The 19,292-nt window shown below is 43.1% G+C and overlaps 2 protein-coding genes across 2 annotated transcripts in view; both read left to right on the top strand.

Moving 5' to 3' along the window:
• The window catches only part of LOC104657143 (selection and upkeep of intraepithelial T-cells protein 1), a 175,897-nt gene extending 175,568 nt beyond the window's left edge, over positions 1–329 (top strand). Inside the window, exon 10 of the transcript XR_004052250.1 lies at positions 96–329. The gene's annotated coding sequence lies outside the window, so the exon portion shown is untranslated. The remainder of the gene's footprint in view (positions 1–95) is intronic.
• A 4,311-nt stretch (positions 330–4,640) lies between these two features.
• Positions 4,641–6,079, top strand: LOC104657142 (elongation factor 1-gamma). Its single transcript, XM_030913551.1, has one exon. It carries the CDS (start codon positions 4,684–4,686, stop codon positions 5,995–5,997), a length of 1,314 nt encoding a protein of 437 aa, XP_030769411.1. The 5' UTR covers positions 4,641–4,683; the 3' UTR covers positions 5,998–6,079.
• The last annotated feature ends 13,213 nt before the right edge of the window (positions 6,080–19,292 follow it).

Here is a 19,292-nt window from a genome sequence, read left to right as displayed (position 1 = left end):
TCACTGGCAGAGGCAGAGGTGGGACATAGAATACAATTCTGACTGATTCTTCAGCCTCTGCTGATAGCCCATCTCACTTTCTCTCTCCAGCTCAGAATGTGTGGAGTCCCCTGCCATCTGAGTGACCACTCTTGCAGGGCCAGGATTCACCATGGCCTGGCAAAACCAGCCTCAGTGCCCTCAGTATCTGTGGTTGCTCCTTCCCTGGAGTCCTTTGCAGCACCAGAAACTGACTCTTCCTGCCTCCAGTTCTCTTCTAGATCTGAGAGGACAAAAGCCCCACATCCTCCCAGCAACCTGTGCATCAATAAAGGTTGCCTTGCTCTCTGTCTACAGCGGGCAGTATGTGCCTCCCAGTCTGAAGGCCCCTCCTGCTTCAAGAAAGGACCTATGCAGCTCTCTCCTGCTTCTGAACCCACTGTTACAAGCCTATGGACAGGGAGTGAGTGGCCTGTGCTCAGAGCAGGTGCCCGGTCCACCACTCTGCCTCTGGCAGCCAGAGACGCTCACCCCAGTGTGAGCTATTTAGGCCACTCTCAAGAGGTTCTGGCCCATCTCACCTCCCCTCTTCATCCTTCTCAGTTCAGGATGTGGGCCTCCTTGATTTCGTAGTTCTCTTTTCCTGTTTCCTAGAGGACACGCTCTCCCCACCCACCTGCAAACACGTGTGGGAGTAGCCATCTGAACATCATGAGCAAAAGGTAGGTTTTTAAAACTATAACAGATGGTGAGAACATAAGAATCACCTTAGGTATTATAGTTGCTAACATTATCCTCCTGCAAGAGATTTTAATATGGAAGAGCCTGAGGTGAGGCTCAAGAAGCTACATTGTTAACTCTGGGGTCTTCTGACACCAGCCTTCAGGGCCTTGCTGCTTTAAAGCTCCTGACTAAAGGTCCTGAGGAAGGATACCAGTCATTAAAACCCAGCCAGGACCTCCAAGGTGAAAACTGACAAAGCACAGGCTCCCGTGTCAAACAAATCTGATTCACATCCCAGCTGCACCATTTTCTAGCTGTGTAGTTGGGGTCTAATGACTTCCCATCTGTGAGCCTCAATTACCTTTCCCTGGGACCCCTCCCTCATGCCTATTTTTAGAGTTATCATGAGGATTAAGTGAGGAATTATACATTGACTAAATGGCTCAGAATAAGTGAAATCAGACTCCCTTCAGTCTCTGCTTCCCTCTCTACCAGGGGATCTCATGCCCATGTCTCCAGCTTAGCATTTTTTGCAACACATTGAGAACATCTGGGTATGTCTCTCTCTCCAGTAGGCTGTGAGCTCCTCAAGGACAGGAGCCAGGATTAAACCCTCTTTTTATTTCCAGGGCCTAATGCAGAAGAGCCCAGCACACAGTAGGGTCTCCATGAGTTGTGGGTCTATTGAAATAAAGAGAGAGGACATTTATTGTGTCCTTCCACCCCTGGAACCTCAGTTAGTTCATGCAAAAATAACAAAACCTACCTGTTGTGTTCACTGAATTACTATTTAGTATCAGGCCTTGTGCTAGAGACATAGCATACCTCACTTCTAATCCTTATTCATCCCTGTGGATATATATTACTAACGCTGTCCCCACCACACACATGCACACATGTCCTGGTTTTTTGTTTTGTTTTGGTTTTGCTTTTTTTTTTTTTTTTTTCACTTAGGAGGTTACTATGGTTCAGAAAGATGAGGTATTTTGCCCAAAGTCATATAGCTAGAGGATATCAGAGTCAAGACTGACACCCAAACCAAACCATAGCCCCAAAGCCTGTCCCTCCTCACTGCAGCAGCAGCCTCTCTTCCACAATCAAGGACCAATGCCTTTGCCTGAGGATCCTTCCCGTTTCTCAAGACCTGTTGAGGTCAAGGTGAAGGGCACGAAAGGAGCCAAGCAAACTTCAGTGTCGGCCGCGTGCCTTCATGCCCATCTGATACGCACTCATCTAAAATTCTCCACAGACTGAAGCCATAAAATCATAGCCTTATTTAGCGGTCTCTCCAAGTCCAGCTCTGAGGCAGCTCCACAACTCTTGGCTAGGAATATTAATTCAAATAACTCACGCAGACAGCTGTGTAACCAAGACGAGAGATAGATGGAGCCCGGAACACCCCTGTGCTGTAGATCACAACCTCCCACTCCCATGCCCTCCCCCAAGCTGCCGGGACAGAAAAAAGGTCAGTGATTAATTATGCTAAGATAAACAGAGTTAATTTTCTTCCTGGATAAAACTAATTACAACTGTGTTTGTTTTGGTAGGACACGGAATTACTGTCCCCAGTGACAAATCTTCCTAATTGAAAAGAGTGTTTATTTTAAAGGGATGGGGGTTGGGGTCACTAAACAACAGTTAGCTAGCGTTTTCCCCATTTTTCACTTGAAAAGGGACAGTGATTAGGTGTTGGCCTCAAAGAAACGAACAAAATCTTTTTGTCCACGTTTCCTTCCTTCAAGCCCGCTCAAGAGCCTTGGCAACAGCATGAGGGAGAAGAAGTTGGCAGTTTGGGGGTTTCCAAGAAGAATTTATGCCCCGTGGTTAATTAGCTTTTAGTGGGTGATGAAATCAGGGTGAACCCCTCTTTGGAAATCCAGTGAGGAGGGAGGAATGAGGGTTTTGAATCCCACCACCCACAAACTCATAAACTGTGGACGAACATGTGACCAAGCTCAAATCAATTCTTGCAGCATTGTGCTAGGCCAGCTCAGTGCTAAAGCACCAGAGATAGAGACGAGGGAAGCAGAGTCCCTGCTCTCAAGGGGGCCAGGACAAGTCATCGTTGTTCACATGTCTAGTGCCAAAGGAACAGAAGGAAGAAGTTGTGGAGAAGGTGGGCAAGCAGAGAAGAGGAAGAGCCTTCCACCAGAGACCAGTGTGAGCAAAGGTGTGCAGGTGCACAGTGTGTTTGAAGAGCTGTATGTAATCCAGTGTGCCTGAGACAACAGGGTGAATTGAGGCACATGACTGCAGAGGAGGCTGGAAAGATACTTGGAATTTGGATCCTGACAGTTTATGTTCATTTACTAGGGCTGCCATAACACATTACCACAAACTGGGTGGCTTAAAACAACAGAAATGTATTGTCTCACAGTTCTGGAGGCTGGAGATCCAAAATCAAGGTATTGGCAAGGCCATGCTCCCTCCAAAGCCTTTTTGGAAAGAGAAATCCTTTCCTTGCCTCTTCCAGCTTCTGGAAGCAGCAGCCAGGTATTCCTTGGCTTTGGCAGCATAACTCCAATCTCTGCCTTCACTTCCCATGGCTGTCCTCCCTCTATGCCTATGTCTGTGTCCAGATTTCCCTCTTCTTATACAGATTCCAGTCATACTGGATTAAGAGCCCACCCTACTCCAGCATGACTTCATCTTACTAATTACATGTCAACAACTCCATTCCCAATTAAGCTCACATTCTGGGGTACGAGGAGTGAGGGCTTGAATGTATGTTTCTGGAGGACACAATTCAATCCATAGCACAGGTTGCAGGGCCACTTACAGGAGTATGAAGTTTGGGGACAGAGGGAAGACCCTCTAAGAGCTGTAAGTGATGGAGGGACTTCATTTGTTTGTTTTATTTTATATAAGAAGACTTCTCTGGGTCCAATTTGGAGGACTGATAGGTAAGCATGACTCAAAATAGGAAGACCATTTGGGTAAAAAGTTGTTACAAAAATGCAGGTGAATCTTGATTGTACCCAGAGATTGACAGTGGCAGAAAAGGTGGGATGGAGAGAAAGAAATCTGTGACAGGGAAAAGTGGGTTGGAGAGAAAGAAAACTGTGACAGGGCTGTTTAGATTTCCAGGATTCTGGGGTTTAAAGAACCTCGATATTACTGGGGTGGTGGAAGAGTAAAGAAAAGAGGGGGGAGTCAAGGACCACTTCCAGGTTTCTGAGCTCACTGAGGAGAAGCAGACTGGAAGGGAGAGGAGATCAGTTTTGTACAAGTGACAAGTTATGCAATCAGTGACATTTGGGAAACAGTAGGATGTAAAGGTCTGAGACTCAGAGAAACATTTTCCTCTGGAGATATAGATTTAGAAGCCATCAAGAATTAGATGATCATTGAGGCAGGAAGATGGATAATGCTCCAGAAAGACCACATAGAGTGAGAAGAGAAGGTCTAGGACAGAATCCTGCAGAAGCAGTCACAGGAGAGGCTAAAGGAGAAGGGGGATCAAGGGTTTATGCTGAAAAAGTACAGGGTCTGACTTCCCAGACTTCCAGCCCCAAAGCAAAGTGACCTCCTGCCACTACGGTGCACACAGCTGTACTTACGTGCACTCTACCTTCTCCTGAATGCTAATTATCCACACACGCGCAGACTCCCCTGATCCCAAACTCTGCCAACTCCTTAAGTGCATTGTGGACCATGTCATTATCTGCTCCTCTTGGGCTCCTCGCAGCCTCCCTGAAGAGGATTTGGCACAAAGCAAGTGCTTATCACTAAATATATGAATAAATGTGGATAATTAAACCACTGTCAAAGATTTATTTAGTACTTATTGTAGGCAAGGCAAGGTTCTCGAACAGAAACCAAGTATAGGGCACAAGATAAAACAGGTGCTCACTAAGTGTTGATGAAAGGAAAGGAGAAAGGGGAAGACACCAGTTAGCATCACAGCTATTCAGAATAATAATAGTAAGAGGACTTTGCGGCAGCGCGGAGAACCCCACCCCCTTTCTTTGCGGAATCACCATGGCGGCTGGGACCCTGTATACGTATCCTGAAAACTGGAGGGCCTTCAAGGCTCTCATCGCTGCTCAGTACAGCGGGGCTCAGGTCCGCGTGCTCTCCGCACCACCCCACTTCCATTTTGGCCAAACCAACCGCACCCCTGAATTTCTTCGCAAATTTCCTGCCGGCAAGGTTCCGGCATTTGAGGGTGACGATGGATTCTGTGTGTTTGAGAGCAACGCCATTGCCTACTATGTGAGCAACGAGGAGCTGCGGGGAAGTACTCCAGAGGCGGCAGCCCAGGTGGTGCAGTGGGTGAGCTTTGCTGATTCCGATATAGTGCCCCCAGCCAGTACCTGGGTATTCCCCACCTTGGGCATCATGCACCACAACAAACAGGCCACTGAGAATGCAAAGGAGGAAGTGAGACGAATTCTGGGGCTGCTGGATGCTCACTTGAAGACGAGGACTTTTCTGGTGGGCGAACGAGTGACATTGGCTGACATCACAGTTGTCTGTACCCTGTTGTGGCTCTATAAGCAGGTCCTAGAGCCTTCTTTCCGCCAGGCCTTTCCCAATACCAACCGCTGGTTCCTCACCTGCATTAATCAGCCCCAGTTCCGGGCTGTCTTGGGGGAAGTGAAGCTGTGTGAGAAGATGGCCCAGTTTGATGCTAAAAAGTTTGCAGAGACCCAGCCTAAAAAAGATACACCACGGAAAGAGAAGGGTTCACGGGAAGAGAAGCAGAAGCCCCAGGCTGAGCGGAAGGAGGAGAAAAAGGCAGCTGCCCCTGCTCCTGAGGAGGAGATGGATGAATGTGAGCAGGCGCTGGCTGCTGAGCCCAAGGCCAAGGACCCCTTCGCTCACTTGCCCAAGAGTACCTTTGTGTTGGATGAATTTAAGCGCAAGTACTCCAATGAGGACACACTCTCTGTGGCACTGCCATATTTCTGGGAACACTTTGATAAGGACGGCTGGTCCCTGTGGTACTCAGAGTATCGCTTCCCTGAAGAACTCACTCAGACCTTCATGAGCTGCAATCTCATCACTGGAATGTTCCAGCGACTGGACAAGCTGAGGAAGAATGCCTTCGCCAGTGTCATCCTCTTTGGAACCAACAATAGCAGCTCCATTTCTGGAGTCTGGGTCTTCCGAGGCCAGGAGCTTGCCTTTCCGCTGAGTCCAGATTGGCAGGTGGACTACGAGTCATACACATGGCGGAAACTGGATCCTGGCAGCGAGGAGACCCAGACGCTGGTTCGAGAGTACTTTTCCTGGGAGGGGGCCTTCCAGCATGTGGGCAAAGCCTTCAATCAGGGCAAGATCTTCAAGTGAACATCTCTTGCCATCGCCTAGCTGCCTGCACCTGCCCTTCAGGGAGATGGGGGTCATTAAAGGAAACTGAACATTGAAAAAATAATAATAATAATAATAATAATAGTAATAATAATAGTAAGAGGCTCCACCCCAGAGGCCCCAGGGCTGAGTGGTTGTGATACGGAAGAAAGGACAGAAGGCTGGACATCGGGACACCTACAGGCCAATCCTCCTCTCTCAGCAAGTCCCTGTGTAAATCATTCAGCTTTCTGGACCCAGTTTGCTCTAGTATAAAGTTAGCGGTTTCAGTTACAGATTTTCTGAGGACCTTTGCCTCTGCGAAGCTAGAGTCCAACTTAAAAGTGTTCAAAGATAGAGTACAGAGGAAAACTAAGCTCTATTTTTTTTTACAGTTACACACAGAAATGTTTAACATTTTCTCATGTAATCCTCACCCTTGTCTTACAGAGAAGGAATGGAGGCTCAGAGAGGTTTTGATATGCCCACGGACCGTGAGAAGACTGGAGCACGGGGCTGGGGATGCACCAGGGCTGGGAGACAGGGTTGAGCATCCCCGCAGGCATGGAAGGCAGGGGGGCCACGCTGCAGAGTCATTAAAACATGGCCTCTGGACAAAGGCCACCCACCTCATTCAGGCAAAAACGCGTTTCACACAGTTTTGAATTATTTGAGGCTTGGAGTTGTTCCAAGAGCAGCTAAAGGTACTGACTTAGGGAGGAGGGTCCTTCCCGTGGCTTACCAAAAAGTATTTTCAGATCCTTGGGCTAGCGGGGAAGTGACAGTATTATAACCACGGAGAGCTGCGGTCAGCAGGGCTGCGGAGGAGGGAGGAGACCGGCACTGTAGCTCAGGCTGTCCGTGGCTCGTTCTCTCTGGCCTCAGGCTCCTCGTCGTTAATGCTTCATCAGTGAGCCCCAAGATCCTTTTCAACTCTGACACTCTGTGAAACCTCACCCTGAATTCTAGGAGCCCAGGTTATTGATTTGTGTTCCACAGTTAAACGCTTCATGCTTGTGTGAGGCTGCCATTCTCTGGAACACTCTGAAGCAGCCGCTTCCAAACGCAGGTCCCTGCACCAAGCTGAATCATAATTACCTGTAGGGCTTTATAAAAACACACATGCCAGGCCGCCACACCAAACCCACAGCGTCAAAATCTTGGGGGCGGAGGCTGGGCATTTGTGTTATCAGAAATCTCCCAGGTGAGCCCGGTGCTCAGATCCACGGGTAGAACCAGTGGTACAGCTGCCGCACCTGCATTTCCGAAGCAGCACCTGCCACCTGGTGCACATAGAAGGTACTGCAGGAACCCTGCAGGTCCAGGCAGCTCACTGCAAAGGATGGAAGAGGACTCTCGGTTTCTCATCTGGGTAACCAGCTGTCAGATATAGCTAAGCTTAAATCCTCACACTGACACCTCCAGCAATGTAACCAGAGGTGTACTTAGAAAAACTGGGTGTCATATTTGGGTTCTGTCTTGGAATAGCAAAAAAAAAAAAAAAAAAAAAGTCCCATTCTTTCTCTTATGAATGAGAAAAGTGTTTTCTGCTATGCAAAGATCTAATTTCTTGGGGTGGTGATGGAGGTAGAGTAATGAAGGAGGTGCAGCGAAGATGTGGAGGAGAAAAGAAACGCATATGTTTAGGTTCATTTGGACTTTTGCTTTCAGTGTGAAAAGAGCTTAATTAGTAATAAAGGACAGATAATAACCATGGTTAATCCTCGGATAGAGCAGACCATGTGCCAGACACTGATTAACGGCTTCATCTGTACTCACACTTCGTTCCCAGTGCCAGCCCAGTGAAGTAGGCACTATCATGATGCCCATAAAAACATATAAGGAAACTAAAGTACAAAGAGGTTAAGTGATTTATTCGATGCCTCTCACCCAGATGTAGTTCCATGCGTTCCAATCCAACATTTTATCTGCATAAAACAAATATTCTCCCATAGTGTTCCCCTTCCTCATTCACCTCCATTCCAGCATTCAAACTGCCCTTGCTTCATCAGGAGATGGACTGACACAACACAGCTTAGAGAAATTGAAAACACTGAACATAAGCAAAAATGTTTGGAAAAACATCAAGGGAAAGCAAAGTGATTAAGGAGAATGACGCTTCATGTGAACTAGAGAGATACATGTGAAATTTCTATAATCTATATTTAGACAAGTTGGTTGTGCCTCGGTTTCTGTCATCTGCAAAATGGGGGGAAAACGATTGCCTGTCCTATAGGTTGTGAAGAGCAAATGACATAGCATGTGTACAGCACTCAGCACAGTATCCCTTTCAATGTTTAGCAGCCGTTGTTAGCAGATCTGATGTAACCAGTTTATTGAGGAGCCTCAATCCATTGGGATATAGGTATAAACAGTTCCACTTATTTACTCTAGCCACAACGGTTAAATGTGATTTGTAATATCTGCCAGTCTCATTTTCTAATGATATCTTCAGGTAGATCCCATTGCTTTCCCATCGATATCAGTTACCAAAAGTCCCATCTGGTCTAGTTCACAACTCATCATCTCGTATCCAGTTTCAATAGCATTTCCTCGTCTCGCTTCAGTGTTTGCCAGACTTGTACCTCAAGTTACGAGAGTGGGAAAGGGACATGGAGAAACCCCATCACTATAAAAAAAAAAAAATTAGCCGGGCGTGGTGGTGCATGCCTGTAGTCCCAGCTACTCGGGAGACTGAGGCACAAGAATCACTTGAACCTGGGAGGTGGAGTTTGCAGTTAGCCAAGATCATGCAACTGCACTCCAGCACCTGGGCAACAGAGTGAGACTGTCTCAGAACAAACAAACAAACAAACAAAGAGTGGTAACGGGTTGTGGTCTTGTCTTCTATTTTCTCCTCCTTTCTTTTCTGGGTCTAGTGCCTTTCATGTTGAGGGAAGAAGGGAAAATAAGAGGAATAACACAGGTCACTCTAAATAAGTGGCTGTTTGTCATTGGTGGAGAAAGGCTCCTGATCTTACACTGACTTTACCTGCTTCCCTCTGTTGCTGGTGGCCTCTGACAATATGTTGGTCTCCTATTAGATGATATGGTGTATAGAGTTATATGGTTTTGGAGGCAGATGTTCATCTTTATGCCAGCCCCCTCCATCACTGATGATCCCACAGAGGGGTAGCTGTGTCTCCCTTCATCCTGTTAGCAGTCTGTGGCTCCCAGCTTCCTCTTTGGCTGGATGTCACCTTATGTGGTCCACGTCAATCAGAACTTCCACCTTCTCCTCCAACTTCTGTTCTCTCCTTAAAATGGAGCCCTGATGAACATGGAGGTCTTCTACACTCCCCAAGGGCCGAAGGGAAGTTAGTGAGTTGGACAAAGAGCACAGCATTTTCTTCTTTTGTGGAAAACTTCACTAGAGTACCTGCTCTTCCTTCGGAAGTGTGTTGCTCCACCATGCTTCCAGATGTCAGAAATCTATGGTAAGAATTGGATGCCAGGAGATTTGCACTTTTGCCCATGATTAAGTTACCAGGATTGAATTTACCCTCCTGCCTTCAAAATAAAAAAGATAAAATGTCAGAAACAGCCATTTTCAAGACACTAGACCTAAGGCAACAAAGGATAGTTACTCCCTAAGAGACAAGAGACAAACTAGGTAAGCCCTATGACTGCCCCAGCTTGCTGCCTTCGGAGAATATCCAGGCTATGGGACAAAGAAGAAAGTCTGAGTGGAGCCCAGTAGGATCCTTGAACAGAGGTGATAAGGCTGCGAGTTAGGGAAACTAAGTGGGATAGAGTTCATGGATGGACAAAGTAATAAAAGGAAAGAGATGTGCCAAGAAAGAGCCCTTATGATCTGCAGAGCATCCCCCTCTGATATTCAACAGACTCCTGATTAGCACATGTATGTGAAGTAACACTTGAGGATGGAGGAAAAATAATTTGAAAAGATTAAAGAACATTGTCTGATGCTCACACAGGACTGGGAATATTGCATATTCCCCCCTGACAGTTGAAAGAAATCATACTTTATGAGCATTGGTTACAGTATTCCAGAAAATCTTGCTTAGTAGTGGAGAATAATTAGCCCTAGACTGCTCAGATATGCCAAATAAATCATAAAAGTAAGGCCTAAGAAGATAAAAAAATTTCCAGGTAACTTAACACATCCCAGAACAAAGCTCAAGAAGATTTATAAGAATCAAAAAGATCCACCACCCAATAAGGTAAAAGTCACCATTTCTGGCATCTGATCAAAGATAACCAAGCATGCAAAGAAGCAAGAAAACACAGAGAGAATAATCAATCAATCAAAACCATCCAAGAACTGAAACAGATTTAAAATTGCCAGGCTAAGATGTCAAAATAATTATTTTAATTGTTCTCTATATGTTCAAAAGTTAAGTAGAGACATGGATGATTTCAAAAATACTCAAATAGAAACTAGAGATGAAAACTACAACATCTTAGATGAAAAATACTCTGAGTAGGATTAAGGATATATTAAACACGGCAGAAGAAAAGATTGGCTAACTCGAAGCCATAGCAATTAAAAATAATGGCAAAATAAACATCAGAAGAAAAAATAATAAAATTCAGTGCAGAAATCAATGGAATAGAAAACGGTACAACAGTAGGGAAAAAGTCAATGAAACCAAGAGGTGATTTTTTTAAGATCAATGAAATTGACCAACCTCCAGCCAAGTTGATCAGGGAAAATATGAAAAAAGACACAAATTGCAAAATTAGGAATGAGACAGGTGCCATCACCACACATTCCCTTACAGAAAAAAATAGGAGAATATTATGAGCAACTTTATACCTATAAATTTGACAACTCAACAAAACAATTCTCTAAAAAACACAAATTACGAAAGCACAGTCAAAAAGAAATAACCTTAGCATCTCTGTATCTACTTGTTTTTGTTTGTTTGTTTGTTTTTGCAGTAAACACTCATTTATTGAGCATCGACTCTGTGCCAGGCCCTGGGTGGGCACAGGGGGCTCAGAGAGGAATCACACGCAGACCCTACCATTGAGGCCCTCACAGCCTGGTAGGACAATGGGTCACATCAGTGGACACTCACGGTACAGTGTGGTCAATGTAGTGTTAGAGGTAGCACAGGTGACCGAGGGAGCACAGAGGAAGGGCCCCTGACCTGTCTGGGGGTGGCAAGGAGGGCTTCCTAGAGGAGGTGACACCTGAAGTGGGCTTTAGGGAGTGAACAAGAGTTAAGGTGTCTCGTCTGAGGAAGTGGCCTGTGCAAGGCCTCAGTGGTAGGGACAATGGTGGCGGCTGGAAGTTGAGCAAGGGCCAGTCCAGGAAGGGCTGTGGAGTCCACAGACGACAGGGAGCACTGAGGGGTTTGAAGCAGGTGGTCGGCAGAGGGCCCGCTGAAAGCCAGTGTGAAGGGTGGCCCAGGGGACAGGGCAAGGGAGAAGGGTGGGTGGCCATGAACAGCAGAGGTGGACGGGCACGGCCCTTGCCCAGGGAGTCTCATCCTGCCTGGAGGCCTCCTCAGCCGCAGGGAGGCGAGGGTGTGGGCTGCTAGCCTCGGGGCCAGAGGGTGCACAGCACTGCGTCCAGTGGCTTGAGCGTGGCCTGCCCCTGCAGCCCGAAGCGCTGCCCGGGCACCACCCGGAGCTCCAGCCTCTGCAGCAGCTTTGCCATGATCACCTTCATCTCCATCTGAGCAAACTGCTGCCCGATGCAGAAGCGGTGGCCCAGTGGGAAGAGGAAGTAGGTGAACCTGTGGCTTGGGTGCTCCGGGGCCAAACCGATCGGGGTTGAAAGTCAGCGGGTCTCTACTAATAAAATAGAACTTAGAGACAAAAAGCCTTTCCCACTAATGAAGAACACTCTAGTTTCTTCACTAATGAATTCTCCCAAACATTAAAAGAAGAAATAACACTAATTCTACACAAACTCTTCCAGAAAACTGAAGAAGGAATGCCCACCAACTCATTATGTGATGCCAGCATTACCCTAACACTGAACCCAGATAATGACATTACCAGAAAACTACAAGCCAACATCTTTCAAAAACACAGACACAAAGTTCTAAACAAAATTTTAGCAAATCAAATCCATATTAAAATTTAACAAATTAAATCCAATAGATAAAAAGGATAATAATGTGTTATGGCCAAGTGAAGTTTTGCCAAGGAATGCAGGGTAAGTTTAACGTACAAAAACCAGTGCCAGTTCTGGAGATCTTTTGCACAACAATGTGAACATACTTAGTAAACTGTCCAGTTAAAAATGGTTTAGACAGAAAATGTTTGTTACACAAGGTTTTTATCACAATTAAATTTTTTAAGAGAAAGCAATGTAATTCACCATTTTAACACATTGAAAAGAAAAAAAATCCCACATGATTATATCAACAGAGACAAGAAAAAGCATTTAGCAAAATCCAGCAACCTTACAAAATCCAACTAATCTGGATAAAAACTCTCAATCAACTAGGAATAGAAGAAAACTTCCTCAATTTAAAAAGGAAAGTCAACAAAAATATCTACAGCTAACATTTTATTTAATGGTAAAGACTAAATGTTTTCCCTCTAATATCAAGAATAAGAAAAAGATGTCTACTTTCAGCACTTTTTTCAACATTGTTCTGGATGTTTTAGCCATGCACGCAATCAGGAAAGAAAAGAATAGAAAGAATCCAGGTTGGAAAGGAGTGAATAAAATTATTTTTCATTCTCAGATGATGTAACTGTCTATGAAAAAAATAATAGCATGTGCAAAAATTAATTAGAACTAATAAGTTTAACAAGATTGCAAGATATAAGGTCAATATACAAAAAGCTATTGTATTTCCATATCAGATATACAAAATATCAGAAATAAAATATTGAAAAATATATTTACAATAGCATCCACCAAAAAAAAAAATTAAACAATTAAGGGTAAATCAGACAGAAGGTATGAAAGACCTATACACTGAGAACTACAAACCATCACTGAGAGAAAGCAAAGAAGAACTAAATAAATGGAGACATTCTTTGTTTATGAATCAGAAAACTCACCATGGTTAACATTTTACTTCTCCTCAAATTGATCTATACATTCGTGCATTCCCAATCAAAATCCCAGCAGGCTTATGGCATAAATTGATAAGTTGATTCTAGAATTCATGCGATCATATGTATACATGTTCCATGTTGGTGTGTTGCATCCATTAACTCATTATTTACATTAGGTATACCTCCTAATGCTATGCCCCCCTCCCCAAAATAGGCCCTGGAGTGTGATGTTCCCCTTCCTGTGTCCAAGTGATTCATTGTTCAATTCCCACCTATGAGTGAGAATATGCGGTGTTTGATTTTCTGTTCTTGCCATAGTTTGCTGAGAATGATGGTTTCCAGCTGCATCCATGTTCCTACAAAGGACACGAACTCATCCTTTTTTATGGCTGCATTGTATTCCATGGTGTATATGTGCCACATTTTCTTAATCCAGTCTGCCACTGATGGATATCTGAGTTGATTCCAAGTCTTTGCTATTGTGAATAGTGCCACAATAAACATATATGTGCATGTGTCTTTATAGCAGCATGATTTATAATCCTTTGGGTATATACCCAGTAATGGGATGGCTGGGTCAAATGGTATTTCTAGTTCTAGATCCTTGAGGAATCACCACACTGTCTTCCACAATGGTTGAACTAGTTTACAGTCCCACCAACAGTGTAAAAGTGTTCCTATTTCTCCCTATCCTCTCCAGCACCTGTTGTTTCCTGACTTTTTAATGATTGCCATTCTAACTGGTGTGAGAAGGTATCTCATTGTGGTTTTGATTTGCATTTCTCTGATGGTGAGTGATGATGAGCATTTTTTCATGTGTCTGTTGGCTGTATAAATGTCTTCTTTTGAGAAGTGTTTGTTCATATCCTTTGCCCACTTTTTGATGGGGTTGTTTGTTTTTTTCTTGTAAATTTATTTTGACTTCTTTGTAGGTTCTAGATATTAGCCCTTTGTCAGATGAGTAGACTGCAAAAATTTTCTCCCATTCTGTAGGTTGCCTGTTCACTCTGATGGTAGTTTCTTTTGCTGTGCAGAATCTCTTTAGTTTAATTAGATCCCATTTGTCAATTTTGGCTTTTGTTGCCATTGCTTTTGGTGTTTTAGACATGAAGTCCTTGCCCATGCCTATGCCCTGAATGGTATTACTTAGGCTTTCTTCTAGGGTTTTTATGGTTTTAGGTCTAACATTTAAGTCTCTAATCCATCTTGAATTAATTTTCATATAAGGAGTAAGGAAAGGATCCAGTTTCAACTTTCTACTTATGGCTAGCCAATTTTCCCAGCACCGTTTATTAAATAGGGAATCCTTTCCCCATTTCTTGTTTTTGTCAGGTTTGTCAAAGATCAGATGGCTGTAGATATGTGGTATTATTTCTGAGGGCTCTGTTCTGTTCCATTGGTCTATATCTCCATTTTGGTATCAGTACCATGCTGTTTTGGTTACTGTAGCCTTGTAGTATAGTTTGAAGTCAGGTAGCGTGATGCCTCTAGTTTTGTTCTTTTGGCTTAGCATTTTCTTGGCAATGTGGGCTCTTTTTTGGTTCCATATGAACTTTAAAGCAGTTATTTCCAATTCTGTGAAGAAAGTCATTGGTAGCTTAATGGGGATGGCATTGAATCTATAAATTACCTTAGGCAGTATGGCCATTTTCACGATATTGAGTCTTCCTCTCCATGAGCATGGTATGTTCTTCCATTTGTTTGTGTTCTCTTCTATTTCACTGAGCAGTGGTTTGTAGTTTTCCTTGAAGAGGTCCTTTATATCCCTTGCAAGTTGGATTCCTAGGTATTTTATTCTCTTTGAAGCAATTGTGAATGGAAGTTCATTCATGATTTGGTTCTCTATTTCTCTGTTATTGGTGTATAAGAATGCTTGTGATATTTGCACATTGATTTTGTATCCTGAGACTTTGCTGAAGTTGCTTATCAGCTTAAGGAGATTTTGGGCTGAGACGATGGGGTTTTCTAAATATACAATCATGTCATCTGCAAACAGGGACAATTCGACTTTTTCTTTTCCTAATTGAATACTCTTTATTTCTTTCTCTTGCCTGATTGCCCTAGCCAGAACTTCCAACACTAGTTGAATAGGAGTGGTGAGAGAGGGCATCCCTGTCTCATGCCAGTTTTCAAAGGGAATGCTTCCAGTTTTTGCCCATTCAGTATGATATTGGCTGGGGGTTTGTCATAAATAGCTCTTATTATTTTGAGATACGTTCCATCAATACCGAATTTATTGAGAGTTTTTAGCATGAAGGGCTGTTGAATTTTGTCAAAGTCCTTTTCTGCATCTATGGAGATAATCACCTGGTTTTTATCATTGGTTCTGTTTATATGCTGGATTATGTTTATTGATTTGCATATGTTGAACCAGCCTTGCATCCCAGGGATGAAGCCCACTTGATCATGGTGGATAAGCTTTTTGATGTGCTGCTGGATTCGGTTTGCCAGTATTTTATTGAGGATTTTTGCATCGATGTTCATCAGGGATATTGGTCTAAAATTCTCTTTTTTTGTTGTGTCTCTGCCAGGCTTTGGTATCAGGATGATGTTGGCCTCATAAAATGAGTTAGGGAGGATTCCCTCTTTTTCTATTGATTGGAATAGTTTCAGAAGGAATGGTACCAGCTCCTTCTTGTACCTCTGGTAGAATTCAGCTGTGAATTCTGGTACTGGACTTTTTTTGGTTGGTATGCTATTAATTATTGCCTCAATTTCAGAGCCTGCTATTGGTCTATTCAGGGATTCAACTTCTTCCTGGTTTAGTCTTGGGAGAGTGTATGTGTCCAGAAATTTATCCATTTCTTCTAGATTTTCTAGTTTATTTGCATAGAGGTGTTTATAATATTGGCACATGTATACATATGTAACAAACCTGCACGTTGTGCACATGTACCCTAGAACTTAAAGTATAATATAAATAGATAAATAAATAAATAAAAATTCTTGCGATCATAAAAAAGACCTAGAATAACTAAAACAATTCTGAAAAAGAACAATGTTGATGGGATAACTCTACCTGATTTCAGGACTTACTATAAAGTAACCAAAATGTGACATTAGAATCAAACTAGACAAATGGATCAATGGAACAGAATACAGAGTCCATAAATGGATCCACACATGTATGGACAACTGATGTTTGACAAAGATTTAAAAGCAATTCAAGGGAGGAAGGACAGACTTTTCAATAGATGTTGTTAAAACAACTGGATGTATGTAAGCAAACAAAACAAAACAGAAAGAGAGCGTCCAATTCATAATGCACACCATGTATAAAAGATTAACTCAAACTATGTTGTAGATCTAAATGTAAATCATACATTTATAACACGTTTCAGGAGAAAATCTTTGTGACCACAGGATAGGCAAAGTCTTTTAGATTCAACATCAAAGTCCAATCCATAAAAGAAAATTTTGATAAATTGGACATTATCAAAATTTAAAACTTCATACTTCAAAAGACACTATTAAGAAAATGAAAAGACAAGCTACAGAATGGGTGGAAATATTTGCAGAGCATATATTTGACAAAGGACTTGTATTCAGAATCTATAAAGAGCTCTCAAATTCAATAAAAAGAAAACAAGTAATCCAATAAAAAAATAGACAAAATATTTGAAGAGACATTTTACCAAAGAATATATATGCATGGCAAATAAATGCATGAAAAGGTGCTCATGATCCTTAGCAATTTTAAAACCACAAAACCACTACACACCTATGAAGATGGCTATAATCTAAAAGACTGATCATGTCAAGTGTTGGCGAGGATCTCAACTTGATACTCTTCTAATGGGAATGTAAAATGATAGAACCACCTCAGAAAAAATAGTTTGGCAGTCTCAAGATCTACAGCTACCATATGATCTAACCATTCCAACTAAAAATATACGAGCACATACGTTCATACTAGACTTGACATGAATGTGAATGACAGCTTTATTTGTAATAGCCCCAAACTGGAAACAACTCAAAGGTCCATCAACAGGTGAGTGGAGAAATACATGAGTGTATTTACATACCATGGAATGCTACTCTGCAGTAAAAAGGAATGAAGAAGCCATACAGCAGCAATATGAATAAATCTCAAAATATTTATACTAAGTGAGAGAAGTCAGAGAGAAAAGAGTGCATACTGTATGATTCTATTTATATGAAACTCCAGAAAATGCAAACTAATCTATAACAACAGAAAACAGATCAATGGTTGCCTGGGAAGGGTGGGTGGGGGGTGAGATGGGGGAGTAATCACAAAGGGACAAACTTTTACCAAATAAAAGTGAGGATGGTGGGTCTATTCACTATCTTCATTGTGGTGAGGGCTTTAGGTGTGTATATACGTGTCAATACTTGTAAAACTGCACACTTTGAATATGTGTAATATGTCTATTACACCTCAATAAAGTTGTTTTTTAAAAAAGCAGCAACAGCAGATCTCGATCTCTGGTTCATATGTACCCTCAAATTGCAGTGAATTTTGAGAAGCTAAGCTCTTCCTAGAAGTTTCCCTCTAAGTTCCACTGTGCACTAATAGGGATGTGCCTGCAAATTCTGCACATCAGTAAACTTCTAACCAGGAAATGAAACTCTCCCTGTCCCCACTTCCTGTAGGTGCTCCCAGTCTCTACAGGGCTCTCTCTTGGAACCTCCTCTCTGACTTAGATTAAGTTAGGAGAGAAGTGGGGGGATGCGGGTGAGAAGGGAGTATCCCCTCTATAAACATTGCACTTTCTGAAATGACTATAACAAATTTCTGTCCCTCTTCTGACCTATCTTCTTGTGCAGACTGGTGGGGCAGGGAGTGGGTGGTTCTTCAAAGCTTCAGTGAAGATTAGGCATACCTAGGATGTTTATTTGCCTCCAAAGGTGATTTCTGACCCCAATTGTTAGCAGTTGCAGGGCAACCTCCTGCTCAGATGGAAAACTCAGGAGAACAACCTCCTGCTCAGACAGAAAACTCGGGAGAAAGGGAGACTTGCTGACTGGTTCAGGCCTTGCGAGATGAGGAGGCTTTCTAAGTGGGAAGTGGGTAGGGGCAGCCGTGGGTCCAGAAAGCTTCAAGTTGCCTATCAAGCTAAGAAAGTAAATCTTAAATGACTTCTCTTTTGGGAGAATTAAGAGTTGGGGCAGCCAGATAGGGAAGGCAGCAGAGTTTTGTCTCAGGCTTTCTTCCCCTACACTCTTTTTCCCTTTTCTGCTCCTCTTTTCAGCACTCAGTGTTGCTGATGAAGGAGACATAGAAAACTCTTTTATGTCTAATATTTTTCTACTATGGATGTAATTTGTAACATACAATTGTTTACTCTTGACCAAAAGTAATTAAATATTTAAATCATGCACACATCATGTCAATTAGATTAGGTTTTAATGATGCCTGCTGTATTCTGGAGGTCCTGAGAGATGGGAGAAAAAATATCCTTGTAAAGGTCTCATAGGAAACTCTAGAACAAACTTGTACAACCGATGAGCTTGCATGGGCCGCATGCAGCCCAGGATGGCTTTGCATGCAGCCCGACACAAATCTTTAAACTTTCTTAAAACATTATGAGATTTTTTTCAGTTTTTCTTTTTTAGCTCATCAGCTATCATTGGTATTTTATACGTATTTTATATTTGGCCCAAGACAATTCTTCTTTTTCTGATGTGGCTCAGGGAAGCGAAAAGATTAGACACCCCTGCTGTAGAAAATTCTCTCTCTGAACTGTTATCTAGAGTTTATCATTTACTCTTTGTTCCCATAAACTGACCTCTCACTTCTAACCTGGCATGAAATCCTCTGCCTTGTCTTTGAGGCTCTTGAGCAAGCCTTACAAGGATGTCTGAGACCCTGACACCCAGCCCAGTTGTGGTTAATGTGAAACTTTACAAGCAGATCTGCCAGTGAGCATTCTTCTGGGTTTCCAACCTTGCCCAAATGGGCTAAATCAATCATTGGTCTGACTTTCTTTTGAGGAAGTCAGGATAAGGGTCTAGTTATTTATGACAACCTCCTGAAGGCTTCTCTCTGCAAACTAGTTCCCCAGGAGAGGAGGTGGTCATTAAACCACCCACCTCCACTGTGCCCTTCCCTTACAAACAAGATCTTATTCTTTAAGTGCATGCTGATGCCAAGAAAGAGATTAGTTTGGTGGGGGAGAGGGAAATTCAAGCAAAACTTACATTGGATCTTAGAGCTACAGAAAAATCACCTTGCCCACTCTGTAACAAGGGCCCTAAGATCCAGGGAAGGAATGTGTCTGAGCCTACACATGCCATTCAGAGGCAGGACTGGAACTAGAAGTCAAGTGCCCCTCTACCCCTCA

The sequence above is a fragment of the Rhinopithecus roxellana genome, chromosome 12, assembly GCF_007565055.1.
Source record: "Rhinopithecus roxellana isolate Shanxi Qingling chromosome 12, ASM756505v1, whole genome shotgun sequence".
Classification (NCBI taxonomy): Eukaryota; Metazoa; Chordata; class Mammalia; order Primates; family Cercopithecidae; genus Rhinopithecus; species Rhinopithecus roxellana.
The sequence above is the reverse complement of the archived record's forward strand: the minus strand, read 5'-3'. Positions and strand labels throughout refer to the sequence as shown.